This window comes from Artemia sp. Qi Xiang Cuo, chromosome 9 (assembly GCF_049724085.1).
Source record: "Artemia sp. Qi Xiang Cuo chromosome 9, ASM4972408v1, whole genome shotgun sequence".
NCBI classification, from domain to species: Eukaryota; Metazoa; Arthropoda; class Branchiopoda; order Anostraca; family Artemiidae; genus Artemia; species Artemia sp. Qi Xiang Cuo.
This window is the reverse complement of record NC_142802.1, coordinates 486,890-513,466: the sequence shown is the minus strand read 5'-3', so window position 1 is coordinate 513,466 and position 26,577 is coordinate 486,890. Positions and strand designations below refer to the sequence as shown.

The 26,577-nt window shown below is 35.7% G+C and overlaps 1 protein-coding gene across 3 annotated transcripts in view; it reads right to left on the bottom strand.

Moving 5' to 3' along the window:
* Positions 1 to 1,324: 1,324 nt before the first annotated feature.
* LOC148948195 (GATA-binding factor 3-like) overlaps positions 1,325 to 26,577 on the bottom strand; it is a 98,281-nt gene continuing 73,028 nt past the window's right edge. For all 3 annotated transcript variants that reach the window (XM_089093810.1, XM_089093811.1, XM_089093812.1), the window contains exons 4-5: positions 26,259 to 26,517; positions 1,325 to 5,357 (exon numbers count right to left, since the gene is read on the bottom strand). In XM_089093810.1, coding sequence (XP_088949936.1) covers positions 5,194 to 5,357; positions 26,259 to 26,517 — 423 coding nt within the window. In that variant the 3' untranslated portion in view covers positions 1,325 to 5,193. The remainder of the gene's footprint in view (positions 5,358 to 26,258; positions 26,518 to 26,577) is intronic.

Here is a 26,577-nt window from a genome sequence, read left to right as displayed (position 1 = left end):
AAAGCAGGTTCCAGATTTGAGAAACCTGGGTTTGAACACAATGGCTGAAAACGGTTGATAGCAGACTCGTGTAGAACCCAGACTTCTGAAAACGACTGGTGAACAGCTGGGTTTTAACCCGTGTTGGAACCTGGTGTCTCAAAACGCAGCATTGGTGTTTTGAACAATGCCAGGATTAATCTAACAGTGCGATCTATATGGTAAAACTACCTTCCCCAAAATGCTTGTCTTTTGTGAAAATCAGAATTTGTTCTTTGATTAGTTTATGTCTCTAAAATTAATTAAATACTTTAATCAATTATTGGATCAGTCGTTTCATATAGTGTCGCTAGTAAGGGTCATGTTTACTGTAGAACTATCTACGTTACTCATGATTTAGTATCTCGAGAATAATGGTATTTCATGTTAAATGAGTTACAAGTAAAGTGTATATGATTGAAAACAAATCTCTGAGATCCTCCTCAAACATCCTCACCCCTCTTGGTCGTCCCCTGTTAGAGAGACACGGTTAACCTTGCTACATGGTATATCTAAAATTTGAATTTTATGTGTCGCTGCAAAGTTTTGACTTGTTGCTTGGAATGGTGTGAATTTTATTAGTAAGCACAGCAAAATTTGAGTTTATCGTGCTCGGTAGGAGTTTTGTCAGTTTGAAAGACCTTGCAGAAGATACATTGCAGTTGTCTGTAAGAAAAAAATCCTTTCCTATTGATTTCCACCTACTAAGTTTCTATGTTTAGGGATCCTGAATCTATAATAGAAAATAGTTTTTTTTTCTTATAGAGTTTTTTTTTCTTAAAATTGCTATTTTTAAAGACTATTTTTAAAGAGAATTGTTTGTAGTATTTTTTTTAAAGAATCTTAGGTATTTTCGGAGTCTAAAAAAATTGCTCAATAATTAAGGAAGTTAGCTTATTGTGATTGATTTCAAAGATACAACCTGTTTCTTTCCAATTTATTTGCTTAAGGATTTTCTAAATTAGATCCTCAAATTACTTTCGCAAATGAAGTTAAAAAAAATCTTTGATAAATGTTGTATTAAAGCTGTTGGTGCCAGAAAGGATTTAATCAAACTTTGGAGCTTCAATACTACAGTTCGACCTTATTTTTAAGTTTTAAGCATCTCAAGTCTATTTCATGATTTGTACTGTCTTACTTTGCTTGCATTCAAACTATCTAGGTTTTTGCTGAAGAATAAATTTGAAAGTTAGAAAAATTGATAACTCTTTTTTTTGGGGGGGGGGGGCTATGGGCTTTTCAATGTTGATCTATACAGTCTGGCGATAGTTTTTGCAGTCAGAAATTCAATAAAAAATAAAAAAAATACTCAATTAATCATAAACCCTACAGAAGCCATACAAAATAAATATTTAGTATAATTTTATTAATCACACTTTTTAACAAATAAAATCAAATTAACTTTGGCATAGTTATACGTTTCCACTGCTCCTTGACTAACAAAAATAAAGTTTTTTATATTCCCTGCTATTGAAACAAATTTCGTCACCGTGTTAAAAATGAATAGCAACACTTTTACATCACCATAGTAATAATACAAATTTTTCTACTTAATGGAAAAACTGAGGGTTTTCAAAAAGTAGTACTTGCATTTACAATTTCATTTAAAAAAAAAACAATAAAAAGATAAATCAATCAGTCTGATTTACCTATGCAGAATTCAACGAACAAAATAACCAAAAACATTGGTTTTTCAGACATAATCTCACTACGAGTTTTTTTGGTGTGGATAGCTTTCAGCGTGCACATAAGTTTTTTAAAGAAAGGGGGGAGGGTAATTTGAAATAAATGTCAAATTACATAAAAAGGGGAGAAAGTTAGGGTAAAAATAGTTAAGACTCAAGATTATGGGGAGAGATCCAAGCTTGTAGCCCCCCCCCCCATGTGTAAGTGCCATATCCCAGACCAGTATTTGTTTTATTAAGCTTAATTCTGTTAAAAATAAAATTTTATAGAATATAATTTAAGATGTTGATGGAAATATGGTTTAAAAGAGGCCGCAATCTGTATTCAGCTCCCTTAAGCGTCTCAGTGCTATATATGTTACATTTTCCATCTTAGAAGTGCCAATAAATATGTTATTTGCTAGTATCAAAGGATTTAAAAAATATCGTGTTTTAAGAAATCAAATAACAATTCAACGGTAAAATTCAACGGTTCAACATCACAGAAACAAAGAACTGATCATTACATATTATCTTGTTATTGTTCGTATGGAAACAAATTTGTGAAAAAAATTGAGTTTGAAGAGGCACTGTGCAGCTGTGCTAACATTAAAATTATAGAAAACTGAAAAAGAAATAGACAATATACAGGTTTCATAAGCATCAGGTATTTCAACTTTTGTGGTCTATTTGTGAGGTTTTCTATTTCAAAGCACCAAGAATACTGATGGATCTTATTTTTTAGTAGAAAAGGCAGCTTCTTTATTCAAAAAGACTGCAGATACATCTAGCTGCCAGCAGAATCTGTCACAACTTCTTCTTCCATCCGATTTGTAGCGCTACTGAACCTGTGTCTTTGGGAGAGAGTAGTAATGCACGGCTCCATCAGCGTCAATAAAGTTAGAGTTTTTCTTAAAATTGCGCATCATAAAGTTTGTCCCGCACACACAAGAATTAGTAAGGCTTCGATGAAAATATTTTTATGTCTATCCCTTATTATTTTACCAAACAAAATATTTAAGCAAGTATACAATATTATATATGTAGACGCTTATTTGTGTGTTCTTTATTTGCAATATTCCAAAAGTCTTGTGCTATTGGCGGAAGTTTGCAGACTTTCTTGAGAAAGTTCTTTAAAGTTCAAGTTAAGCAATAAAGTCAACAAAGTTATGCCAGGAAAACCATTTTATTAACATTGTGAACAGCTTGTTATTAAATTTATTGATGCCGTGGGAGCTCCACATAATTGTTATTTCACGCTAAGCCGCAACACCTTTCACCCTGGCATAATTTAAGACCTCGTGTTAGGTTATGTAATTTTACGAGGTAAATTTTGTTTGTAACCCAAGCAAATTACTTAAATAGACTCAGGCTTTACTTAAAATTTTATGTCGCATAAATGTTGTTCAGTTATGGGAAAGGTGATCATGACCAAAACACAATTGAATTTCTGAATGGACAATTAGTGAGTTTTGAAAAAAAAACTGTTGAATTTTTTTAGAAAGTCTTTCACGTTTGATCACAGCTTGAATCCCACCTCAATTCCTTTTTTGACTTTTAAATAGTTTGACATTTCAACATGGCCAAAACACATTCGAATTTCTGGATGGACCATTAGTGAATTTTGGAAAAATAACTTAAACTTTTATTAGAAAGTTTTTCACGTTTGATCACAACTTGAATCACAAATAGTTTGTTTATGATGATTGTGATTATTGTAGTTGGTGATTATGATCATTTTATAGATCTCATGTGTGAAAAGACGTGTTTTAGTGTGAAAGGTTATGCGTAACTTAGCGTAACTTAACGACTTAACATGAAAGTTTGCATGTAGTTTAAAAGCCACTTGACTGCAGATAAGATATAAGGCTGGGATTGCAAATACCTAACCTGACCAAATGGCTTTCGTCTGAAGGTCTCCTTTAATATGATATCCCGCATCATGGAATTCTATCTTGAATAAGCGATTTGGAGGTCTTACATAACTTACAAGAAAAAACTATATGCTACTAGATACCAAATTTCATTAGAATTGCTCCAGGAAAGCCAAAGGAAGTTAGATATCCCGTGAACGACAATCATAAAAGAACTGTGGAAATGGATATTAGACCCCCCCCCCCAAAAAAAAAAAAAACTGGGTTTCAGTAGCAATATCCTTTAATTGACAATAGATTGCGTCTTGCTTATGGTTCGTGAAGACAAGTCGCATCCTTAAAATTACGTTATTTGGAGTCTGCTTATAAGACCTTTGGTTAGAACTGATCCGGAATTATTGAATATTTATGGTGTATCCTAGGGGCATGGGATATGATACTAAAGACATTTTGATTTATGCTCTTTTAGAATTAAAAAAACAAAACACTTCTTCTTTTAATGTTCATATGACTTGGATGCTTTCTGCATTGTGGTGTTACATGCCCAAGTTATTAATTCTACAATAGGAGGGCAATCGGATCTTTAGAATATAAGAAAACTGAAAAACAGAGGATTAACATTGATTTCTATAGAAGACAAAATTTTACTAATTTTTATATTTAAATCATTTTATCGTTGTCATATTATAGCCCCGTGTGTCCCCGGAGGCACTGGAGGAACTAAGGTCTAAGGTATCTAAAGGTGCTATTTAAGATTTACGCTGCCTGTGCAAGTTTTTCTAAACCAATATATCGAACAAGTTTTTGAAATTTGCATCGAACTTTAATTAGATTTAAAAATATGCTGCAACTACGTTAGAAACATGCGAATAAGGGAAAATTTACATTTAAACCAATAAGTCGAAATAATTGTAATTTTAGCTCCTTGAATGGATGGACTTGAAACTAATGAATCCAATTAACTTTTCAATTTAGGGGAAGTTATAGCTCTCTTACGCCCAGAGCAAAATTTTGATTAGTGCTTACTCTCCTGGCTCCAAAAAAAATTTTGAGGCCAAATTTTAACAAAATTTCCATTTATTAACAAAATTATTTTCAGTTTATAAATTAATATTTTTTAAAATTTATTATTTAATCATTATTTATTATTTTGATTATTATTATGTAGTTATTCTTAATTAACTTATTTTATTAATTAACTAATATTTTAAATTTTTGTTTTCATTTGTTAACTGCGCCCTCTACTTAATTTTAATAATAATATTTTTTTTTAAATTACAAAATGATTATAACCGTCAGATTATTTATTTAAAGTGTTGTGCCTCTAAAATTTGTGCGCCCTTTGCAAGTTCATCCTCTGATTCCCCCTTCTCCCCTAAAATCGCCTCTGTTTAGGTTTGTCGCAAAATTCCATTTTTCACAGGCAACATAAACCTTAAGAGACCAAGATTTGTTGGGTACTTGAAAATTCACCTTTTATGGCCCTTCGATAGCTTTTTTCACACTTGAAAAATAACTAAAATATTCGCAATAAAATCTAAAATATTAGGCACTAACGAGCAAATTAACTATTTCTTAGAGAAACATTCAAAACAAAACTTAAGAACTAAGAACGTAAACTTAAGAACTTCATAAAACTAAGTTAACCTTAACGACGAGGTAAAGCTATAATATTGTGAGGACGGATTAAAGGTGTTTTCAGATGGCGATACTATTGAAGTTGGTGTTGGTTGATTGGTGGTTATCACAGATTGGTGAGATAACTGAGGTTCAGGTTTCGATAATTCTGGCGAGGCTGAACCTGAAAGAAGAGTTATCAACTTAAATGTCTTACCAAGGTTTATCTCAGAGTGGAACTCTGCACAAATGAAAACAAGTAAAAGACCAATTTGTAAGAAGATCAGTCTGGATTGAGGCGTTCAATTAGATTGAGTATCTTAATTTGTTGAGTCTATCAAAATAAGACTCATTTAAGGAGGCTCGTATACGAAAATAAATAGCTGTAATTCTTGCATTGATATACGGAACGTGTGGTGACTGAACAGCTTACATGTGCAGTAGCTTCACGAATAGACAAAAATCTGACTAAAAAAATGTTGATTTAGTTAAAGCCAATGAATGCTCACTCTAATATTGGGAGGTACTATGTTAATAATAATCAAACAGTTGGTGATAACGAACTGTAAGTAAGGAGCGATCCGGCTCAATAGTAATAGTAACCGAAACTTCAGAAAACGGGATTTTGATACCAATAGATACATCAAAAGAATCTAATTTTTATGCTGATTTTAAATATATAAGTTTCATCGAATTTAGTTTTACCAATCAAAAGTTATGAGCCTTAGAAAATTTGCATAATTTTCGAAAAAAGGGGGTAACACCCCCTAAAATTTATAGAACCTTAATGAGATTCCGTATCTCATCAGATTCAGCGTATCAGAGAACCCTACTGGAGAGGTTTCAAGCCCCTATCTGCAAAAATGTGAAATTTTGTATTTTTGCCAGGATGATCACGGATGCGTGTTTTCTTTGTTTTTTGTTTATTTTTCAGGAGTGATTGTGTCGACCCAGTGGTCCTAGAATGTCACGAGAGGGCTCATTTGAGCAGAAATTTAAAGTTTTAGTGCCGTGCCCCTTTTAAGTGACCAAAAAGATTGGAGTGCACCTAGGTCCCCTCCCAGGCTCATTTTTCTTAAAGTCACCGTATCAAAATTTTGAGATAGTCATTTTTTTCAACATAGTCGAAAAATCTAATTACTAGGTCTTTGAGGATGACTGTGTCCCCCACTGTCCCCGTGGAAGAGCTGCAATTTATGAACTTGGCCCATTGTTTACATATAGTATTAGTTACTTTGGAAGTATAAAGACGTTTTCAGGGGGGGATTTTTTCTAATGGGGTAGGGGGAGGGGTTACGTGGGAGGATCTTTCCATAGAGGAATTTTTTATGGGGGAAGATAATTTTCCATAAAGAGGGCGCCAGATTTCCCAGCATTATTTAAAAAACGACCAGAAATCAAATAAAAAAGGCAAGTTTCTCCAACTGAAAGTAAGGAGCAACATTAAAACTTAACAAGAACAGAAATTAATACGTATATGAGGTAATAATTTACGCTAAAAATTTTTAGTACTTTCAAAAGAGCTATTTATTCTAATTAAACGGGTTTTGAGATTCAGGGGCCATTCTTAAAGAATTGGAACAAAATTCGAAATTCAGCTCAAAGAGCGAGGTATTGAAGAGGGGGCGAACCCCCTCATAAACGTAATAATTTCTGTTGGTTTTAAGTTTTAATGTTGCTCCTTACTTTCAGTTGAAAAAACTTGCTTTTTTATTTAATATCAAGTAAGATTGAAGGTCTAGTAGGCTGATAAACTCAAAGTGTTACGGAAAAACCTGAAATATTCAAAATTGAGAATATGTCCTAAATCAATTGGTGGTAGAACAACGAAGTTTTGATCGAGAAAACACACGCAACGTCTTGTAGATTCATTTTACTAGGAAATTTTTCTTTAGTAAATAATACTAGGGCTGCTAAATTAGAGGGCGTTCCATATGTTTATTACAATTAATTTTAAGATTTTCAATGACCTATGATTTCAACATCTCAAATTTATTAATATTACTGCCTCAAAGTGCCTATTAAAAATTAAATCTTTTAATTCTGTGCTTAATATTCCTATGTGCTTTCGAATCTGACAAAGAGCAATAGAACTTCCAATTAAACGAATCCCCCCAAGAATGTGAGAAGTGACTAGGAAAAAAAAGAGCTTTTTAATAAGTGCGCTGTCATAAGTGCTTTAAACACGCTAGTTTGTCGACTCTAAAATTTCCGTTGTATTCGTTTTTAATAGCAAAAATTTAACAAGCGGAATTGATATTTGTTGGTTAGCTTCAGTTTCTTTTTGGTTATTTCAGTTTTTTTAATTAAAATCAAATTGCTATCAAGCCTACTAACTGGAGAAAAGGCCTTTTTCGGGATTTTATAAAAAAAAGATGTTATCTTCACTTGTTAATAAATACTCTATCATCTATCCATCCATTCATCCTTGGGTAAAACTAAGGTAGATAGTCATACAACTAAGGGATGATCGAAATTTTTGGGCTGACTCATGACGGACAAAATCTAAAAATTTTCTTTTGCTTTTGTTTAAGAGGATATTTACGCATAAGATAAATTTGGCTATCATAGGCAGCGCAATTGCGCTGCCTACGTAAAGAGCAATTTGGAGACATTGTATTATTATTATATTAATTAAAAAAAACTTTTTCCACAAAATAAGTCTTTCAAAGAAAAATAAAAAACTCCATTAAACAAAAAATGAGCAAAATAAAATCAAATAATCTACCAAGCGTGAAACTACCACAAATCAGCATCAATAAATAAATGAAACCAAAAACAAACAGAAATTACAATAAATAACTGAGTCAAACTCAAAATGAGCAGAAATTGACATAATTTGGGCTCAAAAACCCCTATGCCTTCCCAAGGCCAGGACATAATTTGCACTTTACTGAAAAAAAATTATAAATGTTTTTACTCTTGTAACTTTAATAAATCAAATAATATTAACATTTTGATTAATAAATATCAGTATATGTATATTAAACTGAAAATGCACATTCATTTGTATTTTTTCAGCAAAGTGCAAATTATGTTCTGCCTTTGGGAAGGCATAGGGGTTTTGAGCCCAAATTATGTTACTTTCTGTTCGTTTTGAGTTTGACTCGGTTATTTATTGTAATTTCTGTTCGTTTTGGGTTTCATTTATTTATCGATCTTGATCTGTGGTAGTTTCACGCTTGGTGGAGTATTTAGTTTTATTTTTGCTCATTTTTTGTTTTATGGATTTCTTTAATATCCTTTGAAAAAATTATTTTGTGGAAAAAGTTTTTTTAACGAATTTCTTTTAGTTTTATTTTTAAATCTACTTTTCAGGGAATAAGAAAAAAACGCTTTAAATCTTTTCTTTTTTTAAGAATTTATAGTTTGGCCTGCTATTTGTATGCTGGAGAAAAATTTTCAGCAATTTTTAAAAACATACACCCTTTTAAAAATCTGGACACAAATAGTAGTGTTTAACTTAGTTTAATACCTCCTCTAGTTGGCCTTAAATGGAAAACTTGATACCATTCCGAAAAAAATCTGTTTACTTTCTTTGATAGCTTGGATACACTTACGCTATTTTGATTTGGCTATATTTTAAGAGCAGAAGTAACCCCGAAAGTTTGAACATAATACCCTCAGTTGCTGTTGGGATACTGCTAAGATGCCTTATTGAGGATTAGCATTAATACAGTTCATTTTGATTTAATCTTATGGCAACTTTTAGTTTTTAAACATAATGGACAAATAGGAGGGTGGCTGTGGGAGGGGGATTAGTTTCCCTCCAATCACTTTCGACTATTAAAAAGGGCATCAGCCCTTTCTGTTTTCAATCGAATGAGCCCTTTTCAAAGTTCCTACGACAACTCCTTCGATACAAAGCGTCCTGGTCTAAACAACAACAACAAAATAATACATTATACTCATATCGATCTTTACTATAAAATTGTCAAGCCTGCCAATCACTTTCGACTATCAAAAAGGGCACTAGGCCTTTGGATTTCCAATCGAATGAGCCCTTTTTGAGTTTCTACGGTAACACTTTCTATAAACACCTTATATGCCCCCAGGGCATAAATTACAACCCTTACCCTAATGGCGTGAGGGTGATTGTCATTCTCTAAGACCTAATTTCCAGAACTTTCAACTACGTTAAACAAAATAGCCATCTCAAAATTTTGATTGGATGTGTCTGGGAAAATGGTGGGCATGAGAGGGGCGTTAGTCGCTCTCCAATCACTCTCAAGTATTAAAAAAGGCACTAGCCCTTTCAATTTCACAACGCTTGACAACGCTTTCAATAAAAACCGTATATGCCCCCAGGGCATAACATACAACCTTTGCCCTGAGTGCTGGGAGGGGGGGGGGGTTTGTCATCCTCAAAAACCTAATCTCCAGAATTTTCTGCACCGTTGAAGAAAATGGCTCTCAGAAAAAATTGATTGGAGGTGTTAGGGGGAATGGTGGTTGTGAGAGGGGGTTAGTTACCCTCCAATCACTTTCAACTATTAAAGAGGACACTAGCACTCTCAAGTTCCAATTGAATGAGTCCCTTTTGAAGTTTCTACGACAACTCTTTCTATAAAAACCGTATATTCCCCCAGGGCATAGCTTACAACCTTTGCCCTGGGGGCTCTGGGGGGTTTGTCATCCTAAAATACATAATTTTCAGAACTTTCAACTACGTTGAACCAAATGGCTATCACTAAATTTTGACTGAATCTGTTTGGGGACATGGTGGGCGTGAGAGGGGGGTTAACTACTCTCCACTCACTTTCGACCATTAAAAAGTGCAATTTCAGATTTCCAATCAAATGAACCCCTTTTGAAATTTTTACACCAACTTTCTATATAAACCTTATATGCCCCCAGGGCATAACTTACAACCCTTGTACTGAGGTCCCTGATAGGGCTATCATCCTAAAAGACCTTATTTCTAGAGCTTTCTACTGCGTTGAACAAAATAAATATCTCGAAATTTTGACTGGATGTGTTTGGGGAAATGATGGGCGTGAGAGGGGGGTTAGTTGCCCTTCAGTCACTTTCGATTATTAAAAGGCACTAGCCCTTTCAATTTCCAATCAAATAAGCCCTTTTTGAAGTTTCTACAACATCGCTTTCTATAAAAACCTTATATGCCCCCAGGGCATAACTTACGACCCTTGCCCTGAGGGCTCTGGGGGTGGAGGGGTTGTCATCCTTAAAGACTCTATTTCCAAAACTTTCAACTACGTTGTGTAAAACGGCTATCTAAAATTTTGATTGGATGTGTTTGGGGAAAAGGTGGGCGTGAGAGGGGGGTTATGTACCCTCAAATCACTTTCGAGACTATTAAAAAGGGCACTAGCCCTTTGAATTTCCAATCGAATGAGCCATTTTTCAAGTTTCTACGACAAAGATTTCAATAAAAACTCATATACCCCCAGGGAATAACTTACGACCCTTGCCCTGAGGGCTGTGGGGGTGGAGGGGTTGTCATCCTTAAAGACCTAATTTCCAAAACTTTCAACTATGTTGAATAAAATGGCTCTCCAAAAATTTTGATTGGATGTGTTTGGGGAAAAGGTGGGCGTGAGAGGGGGGTTATGTACCCTCAAATCACTTTCGAGACTATTAAAAAGGGCACTAGCCCTTTGAATTTCCAATCGAATGAGCCATTTTTCAAGTTTCTACGACAAAGATTTCAATAAAAACTCATATACCCCCAGGGAATAACTTATAACCCTTTCCCTGAAGACTGTGGGGAGAGTGTTCTAATCAATGCTATAATTTCCTGAACGTTAAACTGCGTGGAACAAAATGGCTATCTCAAAATTTTGATTGGATGTTTTTGGGGAAATAGTGGGCATAGAAGGGGTATCAGTTGCCTTCCAATCACTTTCGACTATTAAAAAGGGCACTAGCCATTTCATTTCCAATCGAATGAGCCCTTTTTGAAGTTTCTACGACAACGCTTTCTATAGAAACCTTACATGCCCCAAGGGCATAACTTACAACCCTTGCCCTGAGGGCTGTGGGGGGGAGGGGGGGTTGTCATCCTCAAAGGCCTAATTTCCAGGACTTTCAACTATGTTGAACAAATGGCCATCTTAAAATTTGGTTAGATGTGTTTGGGGAAAAGTTTGGCGTGAGAGGGGATAGTTGCCCTCCAATCACTTTTGACAATTAAAAAGGGCACTAGCTCTTTGAATTTCCAATCGAATGAGCCTTTTTTGAAGTTTCTACGACAACACTTTCTATAAAAACCTTATACGCCCCCAAGGCATAACTTACAACCCTTGCCCTGAGGGCCGTGGGGGAGTGTACTCTTCAAAAACATATTTTCTATCTGGAAATCAAATACGCTAGACAAAATGGCAATCAAAAAATTATGCTTGGATGTTTTTTTGAACAAGATGGTCGTGAGAGGGGGGTTTACTACCCTCAACTCACTTTCAAGACTATTAAAAAAGGCACTATCCATTTGGATGTTCAGTCAAATGAGCCCTCTTTCGAGTTTTCACGACAGATATTTCAATAAAAACTTACATGCTCCCAAGACAGGACTTATAACCCCTGCCCTGAGTACTATGGGGGGAGTGCCCTGCTCAAAGGTATAATTTCCTACACTTTAAACTGTGCGGAACAATAAGACTATCTCAAAATTTTGATTGGATGAGTTTGGGGATATGGTGGGCGTGGAAGGGGTGTTAGTTGCCTTCTAATCACTTTCGACTATTAAAAAGGGCACTAGCGATTTCAATTTCCAATCGAATGAGCCCTTTTTGAAGTTTCTACGACAACGCGTTCTATAAAAAGCCTTATATTCCCCCAGGGCATAACTTACAGCCCTTGCCCTGAGGGCTGTGTGGGGGGGGGTTGTCATCCTCAAAGACTTAATTTCCAGAACTTTCAACTACGTTGAACAAAATGGCTATATTAAAATTTTGATTGAATGTGTTTGGGGGAAAGATGGGCGTGAGAGGGGGGCTAGCTGCCCTCCAAGCACTTTCGACTATTAAAAAGGACACTAACCCTTTGAATTTCTAATCGAAAGAGCGTTTTTTGAAATATCTACGACAACGCTTTCTATAAAAACCATATATGCCCCCAGGGCATAACTTACAACCCTTGCCCTGAGGGCTGTGGGGGAGTGTCCTCCTCAAAATCCTATTTTCTATCTGGAAATTAATTACGCTGAACAAAATGTCTATCTCAAAATTTTGATTGGATGTGTTTCGGGAAATGGTGGGCGTGGTAGGGGTGTTAGTTGCCTTCCATTTACTTTCGACTATTAAAAAGGGCACAATTCACTCCGATATCCAATTGAATGAGACCTTTTCGAAGTTTCTACGACAACTTCTTCGATATGAAGTGCCCTGGTCTAAAGGAAAAGATAATTTAATACATGGTGCCAAAATCGTTATTTTATGCCCCCAGGGATTACTTAAAACCCTTACCCTGAGTACTATGGGGGGAGTGCCCTGCTGAAAGGTATAATTTCCTACACTTTAAACTGTGTGGAACAATAAGGCTATCTCAAAATTTTGATTGGATGAGTTTGGGGATATGGTGGGCGTGGAAGGGGTGTTAGTTGCCTTCTAATCACTTTCGACTATTAAAAAGGGCACTACCGATTTCAATTTTCAATCGAATGAGCCCTTTTTGAAGTTTCTACGACAACGCGTTCTATAAAAGCCTTATATTCCCCCAGGGCATAACTTACAGCCCTTGCCCTGAGGGCTGTAGGGGGGCTGTCATCCTCAATGACTTAATGTCCAGAACTTTTAACTATGTTGAACAAAATGGTTATCTTAAAATTTTGATTGAATGTGTTTGGGGGAAAGATGGGCGTGAGAGGGGGTTTAGCTGCCCTCCAAGCACTTTCGACTATTAAAAAGGGCACTAGCCCTTTGAATTTCTAATCGAATGAGCGTTTTCTGAAATTTCTACGACAATGCTTTCAATAAAAACCTTATATGCCCCCAGGGCATAACTTACAACCCTTGCCGTGAGGGCTGTGGGGGAGTGTCCTCCTCAAAATCATATTTTCTATCGGGAAATTAATTATGCTGAACAAAATGTATATCTCAAAATTTTGATTGGATGTGTTTCGGGAAATGGTGGGCGTGGTAGGGGTGTTAGGTGCCTTCCATTCACTTTCGACTATTAAAAAGGGCACAAGCCAATCCGATATCCAATTGAATGAGACCTATTCGATGTTTCTACGACAACTTCTTCGATATGAAGTGCCCTGGTCTAAAGGAAAAGATAATTTAATACATTGTGCCAAAATCGTTATTTTATTCCCCCAGGGCATAACTTAAAACCCTTACCCTGAGTACTATGGGGGGAGTGCCCTGCTGAAAGGTATAATTTCCTACACTTTAAACTGTGTGGAACAATAAGGCTATCTCAAAATTTTGATTGGATGAGTTTGGGGATATGGTGGGCGTGGAAGGGGTGTTAGTTGCCTTCTAATCACTTTCGACTATTAAAAAGGGCACTAGCGATTTCAATTTCCAATCGAATGAGCCCTTTTTGAAGTTTCTACGACAACGCTGTCTATAAAAGCCTCATATTCCCCCAGGGCATAACTTACAGCCCTTGCCCTGAGGGCTGTGGAAGGGGGGGGGTTGTCATCCTCAAAGAGCTAATTTCCAGAAGTTTCAACTACTTTGAAGAAAATGGCTATCTTAAAATTTTGATTGAATGTGTTTGGGGGAAAGATGGGCGTGAGAGGGGGGTTAGCTGCCCTCCAAGCACTTTCAACTATTAAAAAGGGCACTAGCCCTTTGAATTTCTAATCGAATTTTTTGAAATTTCTACGACAACACTTTCTATAAAAACCCTATATGCCCCCAGGGCATAACTTACATCCTTTGCCCTAAGGGTTGGGGGGGGGAGTGACCTCCAAAAAAACATATTTTCTATCTGGAAATCAACTACGCTGAACAAAATGGCTATCTCAAAATTTTGTTTTGATGTGTTTTGAGAAATGGTGGGCGTGGAAGGAGTGTTAGATGCCTTCCAATCACTTTTGACTATTAAAAAGGGCACAAGCCACTCCAATTTCCAATTGAATGAGTGCTTTTCGAAGTTTCTACGACAACTTCTTCGATACGAAGTGCCCTGGTCTAAAGGAAAAAAAAATACATTGTGCAAACATCGTTCTTATATGCCCCAGGGCATAACGTAAAACCCTTGCCCTGAGGGTTGTGGGGGAGGGACCTCCTCAAAAACATATTTTCTATCAGGAAATCAACTACGCTGAACAAAATGGCTATCTCAAAATTTTGATTGGATGTTATTGGGGGAATGATGGGCATTTGGGGGGGGGATAGCGTCCCTCCAATCAATTTCGACTTATAAAAAGGGCATTAGGCATTCCAATCGAATGAGCCCTTTTGCGAAGTTTCTACGACAACCCTTCAATACAAAGTGCCCTGGTCTAAGACCAAGAAAAAAAAATAATGCAATGTGCTAAATCGTGCTTTACTTAGGCAGCGCTATTGTGCTGCCTATGGTATGTTTTTCGTTTGTTATTTTTATTACCAATAACAATGTTCTTCGTATAGAACAGGGCTTCTTAAACTTTTTTCATTCACGGCCTCATTTATGATTCCTAGTTTTCTGGCGACCCCGTATAAGTGTAAAACAAAAAGAAGAATAAATATTTTTTGATTATTTATTTATTAGGTTTTTTCTACTATTTTCTACCACAATTGTTTTTCTAGATAGCTTACCAAATGTTGATGTTGTCCTTTATAAAACATTCTTCTTATCATTTGGAGTAAATAAATTAATTTTTTTTGGAGAGGCAAGTTGAGATTGTTTAATTTTGCAAAGATATCCGACAAATAACACAACTTGGATAGTCATAAGTCATTTTTAAACATTTTCGTTAGGTTAAAAATATTTTGTTTCCGTCCTTTAATAACAATAATATTCTTAAACTTCAACCTCTGCACAACCATTATGCTTTTGCATGTAATAAAAAAGTTGTGTAGTTGGAATTCGTATCCTTACAGAGATTTGAAAATAAACGGCGGTTAAGGGCTCTTATAAAATTTATAATATTAACAGTATCCTGAAGCACATCGTTTAATTCTGGTGCTAATTTTTTTGCTGCAAGGGCCTCTTGGAGAATAATGCAGTGAGTAAAAGTTGTATGACCATAATGAGCAGCTTGAAAAATATTATTCAAAATCAATCGTCATTGCTCTTACACCCTTTGTGCATATCCAACAGCAATTTTTCCTTTCCAAACCTTCAGTATTAAAATTTGTCAACTTAACAATATGTCTTTCCCTATAATATGGTCTTTCATAGGACAAAAAAACAACAATTCTTCCTCCACGAATCTATATAAATGTACCTGACATTTACTAACAACTGAGCCAATTTAGTAATATCAGTTGTTTCGTTCAACTGAATTGAAAATTTTGGGCTTTCTTTAATTCTTGGAACAAGTTGCACTAGTTGGTCCTTGTCTATATCAGAAATTCAGTTCGAAACAGTGTCGTTTGACAAAGAAATTTTGAATTTACCATTGGCCTATTTACTTTCATCTAGTATTCCAACCATTTTTCTACAAATAGCAGCAGGCAATACAAGATCATCTCCAATGGCGAAGAGCATTTTATTTTTAGCAATACAGTATGAAACAGTATGAAACTATAACGTTAATAAATATTTTCATTAACGGTCATAAATTTCTCAAAGGATTTTTTTTTGCTTTATTCAAATTTATAAGGTCTTTTTGAAGTTTCTACGACAACGCGTTCTATAAAAACCTTACTTGTCCCCAGGGCATAGCTTACAATTCTTGCCATGAGGGCTGTGGGGAGGCCTCAAAAACATAATTTCTATCTGGAAATCAACAACGCTGAACAAAATGGCTATCTAAAAATTCTGATCGGATGTGTTTGGGGTAAAGGTGGGCGAGAGAGGAGGGTCAGTTGCCCTCAAATCACTTTCGACTATTAAAAAGGGGACTAGACCTTTGAATTTCCAATCGAATGAGCCCTTTTTCAAGTTTCTACGACAAAGATTTCAATAAAAAATTATATGCCCCCAGGGCATAACTTATAACCCTTGCCCTGAAGACTGTGATGGGGAGGGGGGCGTCCTAGTCAAAGCAATAATTTCCTGAACTTTAAACTGCGTGGAACAAAATGGCTATCTCAAAATTTTGATGGGATGTGTTTTGGGAAATGGTGGGCGTGGAAGAGGTATTAGTTGCCTTCCAACTACTTTCAATTATTGAAAAGGGCACTAGCTATTTAAATTTCTAATCGAATGAGCCCTTTTTGAAGTTTCTACGATAACGCGTTCTATCTTAAAATCTTATATGCCCCTATCTTAAAAATCTTATATGCCCCCAGAGCATAACTTACAACCCCTGGCCTGAGGGCTGTGAGAGAGCTGTCATCCTCAGAGACCTAATTTACAGAACTTAAAACTACGTTGAATAAAATGCTATTTAAAAATTTTGATTGGATGTGTTTGGGGGAAAGATGGGCGTGGAAGGGGTGTTAGTTGCCCTCCAATCACTTTTGACTATTAAAAAGGGCCCAAGCCACTCCAATTTCTAATTGAATGAGCCCTTTTCGAACTTTCTACGACAACTTCTTCGATACGAAGTGCCCTGCTCTAAAGGAAAAAAAAAATAATAATACATTGTGCCAACATCGTTCTTATATGCCCTCGGGGCATAAATTAAAACCCTTGCCCTGAGGGTTGTGTTTTCCTCAAAAACATATTTTCTATCTCGAAATCAACTACGCAGAACGAAATGGCTATCTCAAAATTTTGATTGGATGTGTTTTGGGCAATGATGGGCGGGGGGGGGGGGCTAGTTGCCCTCCAATCACATTTGACTATTAAAAAGGGTACTAGCCCTTTGAATTTCCAATGGAATGTGCCTGTTTTGAAGTTTCTACGACAACACCTTCTATAAAAACCTTATATGCCCCCTGGGCATAACTTAAAACCCTTGCCCTGAGTGTTGTGGGGGAGTGTCCTCCTCAAAAACATATTTTCTATCTGGAAATCAACTACGCTTAACAAAATGGCTATCTCAAAATTTTGATTGGACGTGTTTCGTGAAATGGTGGGCGTAGAAGGGGTGTTAGTTACCTTCCGATCACTTTCGACTATTAAAAAAGCACAAGCCACTCCAATTTCCAAATGAATGAGCCCTTTTCGAAGTTTCTACGACAACTTCTTCGATATGAAGTGCCCTGGTCTAAAGAAAAAAAAAAATAAATAATACATTTTGCCAACATCGTTTTTATGTGCCCTCAGGGCATAACTTAAAACCCTTGCCCTGAGAGTTGTGGGGCAGTGACCTCTTCAAAAATATATTTTCTATCTGGAAATCAACTACGCTGAACAATATGGCTATCTCAAAATTTTGATTGGATGTGTTTGGGGGAATGATAGGCATGGGGGGGGGGGGCTAGTTGCCCTCCAAGCGCTTTCTACTATTAAAAAGGGCGCTAGCCACTCCAATTTCCAATCAAATGACCCCTTTGCGAAGTTTCTACGACAACTCCTTCGATACGAAGTGTCCTGGTCTAAGACCAAGAAATAAACAATACATTGTGCCCACATCGTTCTTTACTTAGGCAGCGCTATTGCGCTGCCTATGATTCTTAGCTGCAGTCCTAGCTTTCTTCCCTAAGACACCTTCAGCAGCTTGACAAATTATTTTTCTAAAACTATTCCAACCAACTTCCACATTATCAAATTTTAAACTATTAAGTTTAGTATTCAACTGTTCCTGGAAAGTTTCTCTCAAATTCTCATCACGGAGTCTACCAACATCATAACTTACCGGGAGGTTGTTACCCTTCCGAAATTTCAGCTTTAAATTAACCTTTGATACTACTAGATGATGATCTTCACTTTTAACATCAATAACCGCACTCCAATATACCGTAGTATCTTGTATTGATCCTGCCAGTCTTCGGTTTACAATAACATAATCAATAAGGTTTACTGTTTTACCATCACGTGAATACCATGTTAACTTATGAGCCATTTATGACCAAACACCGTATTGGTTATAACTAGATTGTTATACCTACAAAATTGCAAAAGTCTGTATTCATTACTGCTTTCTTTTCCTGTACCTAATTTACCTAAGCTAGGATACCATCTATCCCTATATCTACCGACCAAGGCGTTAAAATCTCCTAGTAAAATCATCATATTTCTACCTGGGACGCTCTCTATTTGCTCCTATAACTGTAATTAAAATCCATCTGAGTCACTGGTATCTCCGTCAGTCGGTTCTACAGGGGCATATACTACTATAACTGATACCCTGAACTTTTCAGTCATAAAAGAGCAATTAGTATTCTATTATTAATATCTTCCCTAAACAAGACTTAGCAGATTTCTTATTCATCATGAGCCCTACTCCATGTCTATGTACCCCATCCTTCATGCCTGAGTAAACAAATTCTATGTCACCTAATTTCATGCTTCCTACCCCTGGGATATGAGTTTCTGAAACTCCTAATAAGTCCAGTTCGAATCGTCTGAATTCGTCAGTCAAAATGTAGATACGATGGTCATTTTTTAACGTCGTAACATTCCAAGTTCCAATTTCATGTTCTTTAAATCATTGAAATTATTTTGGCCTCGGGAAAAGCAATGATCCCGGATACCAGTGCAGGACGGGGATCACATATCTTCTCAAGTCTACACCGAAGTGCTGAAGCCGGCTTAGAACCGGACAGCAAGAAGTCCATGGAATCTCCATAAATGGAGGCAATGGAGGCTACTACTACTACAAGGACAGTACTACATCTAAAATATTTAGGGGAAATTTGAAGTGAACAAAAAAACACTATGTGCATGCATATTGTCAAAAGAGCGCATCTGAAGAGTGGATTTAAGTATTAAGTTGGAACTTTCAGAAAATGCTTAAAGGGGGAGATCAATTGACTAAAAGCCAATATGTGGATGCTACTACTAATGCTACTACCACTGCTACTTTTACTACTACTACTACTGCTGCTACTTCAACTACCACCTCTATTGCAACTCAAAAAAGAATATAAATATATAGGTTATCAAAAGAATATATCAGCAATATCTTCGAAACGGCTAATTGCATTAAGTTGAAATTTCCAGGACTTGATGGGAATGATGTTGAAATAATCAAAAGGCAATACATATACTATTAATAGTACCAATATAGTTACTGTAACTAATGAGTTTAAGGGTATTAAGGTGAAACTTTTAGTAAACGTTTAGGGGGGTATCAATTAAAAAAAAACTACATGCAGTTTTTCAAAAGGACTTATAAGCAACATCATGGACAGCGCCGCTCTATAATAGCTAAAAACATCATTGGAACTTTTAAAGGAGCTAATTCGATTAAAGATTAGAAGTTCTAGTGCCCTTTTTAAGAGTAAAAAGAGATTGGAGGGCAAGCATTTTCCAAAGACATCCAATCAACATTTTGAGACAGCCATTTTGTTCAGCATAGTAGAACATTCCACCGGCTATGTCTAGGTATATTGGGTATGTCAACCCCCCATAATTAAAAAATTGGTCCATTGTGCTTTAAAACTAAATCAAAAGGCACTTTCTGTATGTTTACCAATAAGGAACCTCAGCAATATATCGAGAACGACCGGGGGCTATAATTGAAAGTTTCGGGCTATTACTATTACTGCTGTTGCTCTTACAGTTTAAATAAATCAAAAAATGCAAATGTATCCAGGTTGTCAAAAAGCATAGATAGAACTTTTTGGGAGTGATGTTAATTTTTATTTTTCAGGTCAACTTGATGAGGTATAAACTTAAATTAAACAATACTATTTGTGTCAGGATTAAAAATGGTTGAAAATATTTCTCCAACATACAAAGAGCAAGCCAAACTATGGATTCTTATAGAAAAAAAACGAAAAGATGTAAAATGCTATTTTTTTTCATGAAAAGACTATGTCAGTAAAAAATGCACAGAGATAAATTTTAAAAACTTTTCCCACAAAACAAGTCTTTCAAAGAAATGTAAAGAGCACCACTAAACCAAAATGAGTAGAAATACAGTCAAATAGCCTTCCAATCGTATAACTACCACAAATCACCATCAATAAATAAATGAAACTCATAAACGGACACAAATTACAACAAATAACCCAGTCAAACTCAAAATGAGCAGAAAACAAAATAAACTTAAAATATTTTCCCTTTTTTTTAATAAAAAAAACTTTAATAAATAATTTACTTTAATAAATAAAAAAATATTAAAACTTTAAGGAATAAATATCAGGATATGTATATTAAACTGATAATTCACGATCATTTGTTGTTTTTTTTTTCACTAAAGTGCAAATTTTACACTGGTCTTGTGAGGCCATGGGGGTTTTCAGCCTTACTCATGTTAATTTTTGCTAGTTTTGAGTTTGACTCAGTTATTTACTGTAATTTCTGTTCGTTTTGTTTCCAAAATGAACTTGTTTCCATAATAACATTCTACTATCACATTTAATCGAAATAATAGTTACCATTCGTGAATTAGGTATAAATGGCATTTCCCCCACCAGACGATTATTTAAAAAACTCGTTTTTAAACTTTTGCTTACTATGGGCCACTGGTCGCGCTTCACTAGGCTGCAACTATCCCTTCGACCATGATAATCCCAGATAATATATCATACTGAAGATAGCTAACTTTTCAAGATAGCAGGATTACCATGGCTACCGCCCTATTAAGAACCTCCCCCCCCCCACCTTCACGTGGTATCGGGTCAAAATATCAAGATGGATAGTTTAATCAGAACAGTTTAAAGGCCATAAATATTTGCCTCGGGGGAAAAATGTTAATTGTAGTTACAGGGCTAAGGGACTCAAACCATACAAAAAGCTTGAAGGATTCACAGTTCTCTACCAACCTCAAATCCCTTTTTTCAGAGCTTCCTGACATCATCCTACCAATAGTTCAAAACGAATATCTGAAACCTCTCCCTCCCTTCAAACACCTATCTATTGAACTTCTGCTGCCAGAAGGGTTTATCTGTTCTAGATATCCCTCTGTCCAGTATCCAGGTATAGAAAGAGAACTGTATTTTCCTAACCGGATAATCCCTGAGTTACCCCTTGCTCCCCCTCCTCTTGACCTTATCCGGTCAGAGAGGGCTACACGATTTGAAAGTGCTTCAAACGAAGCATGAAGTATTTCTACCCAGTTTTAGTTCCAAATTGGAATTTTTAACACTAATATTTTGGCAAAACTAAGGGATTCAAAAATTAATCCGTACATTACCACTTATCTTACAAAAAAATGGGTTTAACTATCCACAATTCAAACCATAGATATGTTATTTGAATTGATTGAATTTATAATTATTTCGCCCATGAAATACGTAAGCTGTACCACTTAATTAATTATGTAATAAATTATTAATGTATTAACGAGCTATAAGTTAGTAAGTCTATGGTCCAACGAAAAATAAAATTTCAGTGTGAATGGCTCTTAAGCAATTATTGCTACTACTGCATTAGCATCTTACAATTTATTAGAATTATTGATCCTTCTTGGAGATTAATTTAAAAAAAAACACCATTGGAACTGCCATTGTCGAAAACCCGATGTAGGTAAACTTCAGCCCCCAACTATGAACAACAAGGAGTAGCCTATCACTTTTTTGTATTGGTAGCAGCAATATTTCTTTTTTTTTCTTGTTTTTTATCGCCGCCGGTAGCACGGCACTGGAACATTATAGAGAGCTTTTTAAGTTGTCATTTGAACGTTAATTTTATATCTGCCCGATTTTTAAAATTTGAATTGATAACCCCATCACAAAGTGCTATATTGCACCCAAAAACGGCATCTTCTGTGCCATTTCTGGAATAATTAGGTGGGGATGAATGAAAATGGTGCTATCACAATCTTCATGGTTGAAAACCCTAAAAATTAGGTTTACAAACGACCCCCTCTTGTATGTTTCCTTCTTGCATGCAGCCTCTCAATATTTTTGATAAATTGCCAGGTGACTAACAGAACCAGCATGTTTCTGCATCATCATAAAGAGCTGTTTAAGATATCATTTAAAAGCTAATTTTTACATCTTCGGTCCTTTTTATAAATTCACATTATTAACACCGTCAAAAAGTGCCATATAGCACCGAAAATTTTACTTTTTGGTACCGTACGTGGAGTTGAAAGGCTAGGAAGCATGAAAAGCATACCATCATCAAGGTCGTATCTAGAGGGGGGTTTGAGGGTTTGAACCCCCCCTGAAATGTTTGTCTGACTCGTGAAAACATAACAAAAATGGACATGAACAAATTTTGTATGCGTTTTTGAGTTTTTTGTTTAACCCCCCCCCTCCCCCCCAAAAAAAAAATTCTTGAGTAAAATCCCCTCCAAAAAAAATCCTGGGTACGGCCTTGACCATCATAATCTCCATGGTCAAAAACCTTCCACCTGGGTTATTCAATCCTCCCTCTTGTATACTCTTCCTCCATCCCTTTACTGAAAGCACAAAATCGACTCAACAAAATATGATTAGGAGCAGAGAAGTCCACAATCACCCTGCAGAAAATAAAAAGTAATTTATTATACTCTCAATAGTCTTTCACCGGCCGTGAAATTAGTTAACTTCAGTCAATTATTTGAAGCGATATTGCACATATATGTTGCATAAACTACGAAGCACTAAGTTTTGTTCGTTAGAACTTACACATTCGCTCTTTACTTCCGTCAGAAAAAACTTTGTTGTCTTCAATTAATTATATTATTAATGTCCTCATTAAAACTGTATCAAATGATGATCAGTTAAAAGTATTTTCCAACTATTAGCAATGTATTGTACATTTAAAATTAGTTTATTTCAATATGCAAATTTTTTTGTTATAAGATGATTTAAGACGACCGATTTTAACAATTTCATTGGAGTGTGTTCTATTTAGATTCAAAGCTTTAAATATTTCTAATGTTTAGAGGTTTCCAAATGCCTCTCTTAGATTTATACCTGATTCCGATTAAATAAAAAAAACGAACAGAAATTATTCCGTATATGAAAGGGGCTGTCCCCTCCTCAACGCCTCGCTCTTTACGCTATATTTTTTTATTGTTTTAAAAAATAGAGTCATGAGAAAGAGTCTAACTTTAGCGTAAAGTGCGACGCGTTGAGGAGGGGACAGCCCCTTTCATATATGGAATAATTTATGTTCGTTTTAAGTTTAAATTTTGCTCCTTACTTTCGGTTAAAAAAACTTGTTTTTTTTATTTAATTTTTACACGTTTTTGAATTAATTGAGGTTTTGATTTTGGCTCACCTTACATGAATAATTAAGAAAAAATTTGCATATTAGTTTTACTTTTATTTGGTTAAATGGCTTTCTCGAAAGTTGTTTAGTTTTATTTACGAACGTGTTTATTTGTAATAAATATACGTAACTTACGAATTAACTTACGCAACGAACTTCTATATCAATATATTTTTAATACGTATATTAGGGGGTTCGCCCCCTATTCAATACCTCGCTCTTTACCCTAAATTTTGAATTTTCTTCAAATTCTTTAAAAATTACCCCTTAATCACAAAGGCCTTTAATTATAATAAATATATCTTATTAAATTACTAAAAAATCTTTGGCTTAATGAGGGAGTTATTGACTAGGGGGCGAACCCAATCATATACTTAATAATTTGTGTTCGTTTTAAGTTTTGATGTTACTCCTTATTTTCAGTTGAAATCTTGTTTATTTTTTTATTTAATTTCTGATCGTTTTTTAAAATAATGCTGGGAAATCCAGCACCCCCTTCATAGCAACTTCCCTTCCCCCATGAACACTTCCTCCATGGAAAGATCCTGCCACAAAACCCCCGACCCCCCAGTACCAGAAAAAAAATCCCCCTTGAAAACGTCTGTATACTTCCCAATAACCAATACTATATGTAAACATCGGGTAAAATTCATAACTTTCAGCCCTACCCCCAGGGACTTTGGGGGATTAAGTTATCCTAAAAGACGTATTTATTATATTTTCGACCATGCTGAACAAATTGTCTATCTCAAAATTTTGATCGGGTGACTTTGGGAAAAAATGAGCGTGAGAGGGGGTCTAGTTGCCCTCCATTTTTTTTGGTCACTTAAAAAGGGCGCTAGAACTTTTGATTTCCGTTCTAATGAGCCCTCCCAAGATATTATAGGACCACTGTGTCGATACGATCACCCCTGGAAAAAACAACAACAAATAAACACACATCCGTGATCTTTCTTCTGGCAAAAAATACAAAATTCCACATTATTGCAGATAGGAGCTTGAAACCTCTACAGAAGGGTTCTCTGATACGCTGAATCTGATGGTGTGATTTTGATTTAGGTCCTATAGCTTTTAGGGGGTCTTTCCCCCTTTTTTCGAAAATATGCCACATTTTCTCAGCGTAACTTTTGATAGGTAGGACTAAACGTGATCTTTTTAAAATCTGATTCTTTTGATGTATCTATTGGTATCAAAATCCCGTTTTTTACGTTTTCGGTTACTATTTAGCCGGGTCGCTCCTTACTTACAGTGCGTTACCACGAACTATTTGATTTTGTGACCCACTTTACCTAAAATGATAATAACAAAAAGAATTCTATGTTGTGTAGGCTGATAAAATCAAAGTGCTATGAATTAGAAAGAGTTAAGATATCTTCAAAAGAAATCGACACGAGAAGGAAAAAGTCTTATTTCAGAAAACTCGTCCAGTTGATAAAGCTTCTAAGTAGATTTTTCATAATAAGTAATGTTAAATAGATTAATAACTGGGAGAATAGAAATGTTGACCCCTGATTGTTGAAGTGAATAGACAAGTGGTTTTATTCCCCTATAGAGGAAGAAAATTGCATTGAAAAAACTATTATTATATTTTGTTCTCTTTTATTTTAGGAGAATTGAGTATTATAAATGAATGGACACTTGAAAGAGAATGTGTAAAAAAAATTGTCCCATATATGGGACAATTTGTCCCATATATGGGAAAAATTGTCACATATAAGATTAAAACATATGTTAGCCCTGCCACAGGCAAGTGTCCTTACCGCTTCGCCAACAGTTGTCCTATGACAATATCTTTTTAGACTTTTTACTCTGCCCAATCCCACCTTTATGTCCTAAGGGGGCTGGAAAGAGGGGTATACGAGATGGGTTAATTTTGATGTTCCATTATTCCACTGTCATATGAATGGCATATAGCAATAAATTGAACATTCAAAAGGGGTAAAAATATGGTTCTCAAAACTAACAAATTTATACGACAAACAAAAAAACACAGAATTTAGTGAGTTGACACAGAAAAAAAAACAATTTCAAAAGAGTCAAACAAAAAATTGCAACTCCAACCCAAATTGGGTAGTAATATGTTGCGCTTCGTTAAGAACACTTACCGCAGGTATCACCCTCTCAGCCAAGATAAGGATAGGTTAAAAGAATATTTGCTGGAGGACATCAGGGATTATCCGAATTGAAACTTAAAAACCCTCTTCAAATCCGGCAAATACAAGGTAAAATTAATGCAACGCACGTAACGCTTTCTGGCGGTGGAAGGTCAATGAGGAGGCTACCCGGGGGGGGGGGATAGAGTTGCAGAAAATTGCATTTGATTATTGACAGAGTGATGTCAGGAAGCTCCGAAAAATTAGAGATTGTGGATTTAGTGAGAATAATGAACCCTTTCGGAAGTTTAAATTTGTCGAGTCCCTTGGACACCCGGCTTCACTTACCATCTTCCCTGGGGTAAATTTATTGGACCTTTCAATTGTTCTGATTATATTGCATATCTTGGAATTCTGACCCAATGTCATGTAAGAGTGCGGAGGCAAATTAGGTAATGACTTGGTGATAGCGTTAGGGAAGCACTTGTTTGGAGTAAGCACATTTTAGTGAACCTCTTTTCCGCTTGCTAGTTTCTTCAGGTTCTCCGGGTGAATTGATGACCTCTTTAACAGAATTATTCCGATTCATTTTTTTCATTAAAGAAGGTACATTTTAATGCTCATTAGTTCATTGTGCATACTCGAATTTTATTCTTAAAATTTGAAGTTTTATGCCTGATAATAGACATTAAATACTGACTAAAATAGTGAGGGGAGGGGAAGGGGCCTACCTGCCGGGGTGCTGCTGCGAGACTTTTCTTCTTTAATAGCACTCAGCTCATTTTCTTGAGTACTAGACCCACTTTTTGGCTTTCTTTTTCTGGTCTGTATGCCATCTTTTCTCATTGCCAGGGGCCTGTGTACACCATGCAATTTGTAATAGAGACCACACGCATTACAAACTGGCTCTCCTTCATTATTCCGTCGCCATAAAGTGGTAGTTGATGTGCCACAGTTTGTGCAGCATAGGCCAAGTCGACGAGAAGCGGTCTATTAAAAAACAAACTTTTATATTGACTCATGTAAAGACTAGATGAAGTTTTGCTGTAT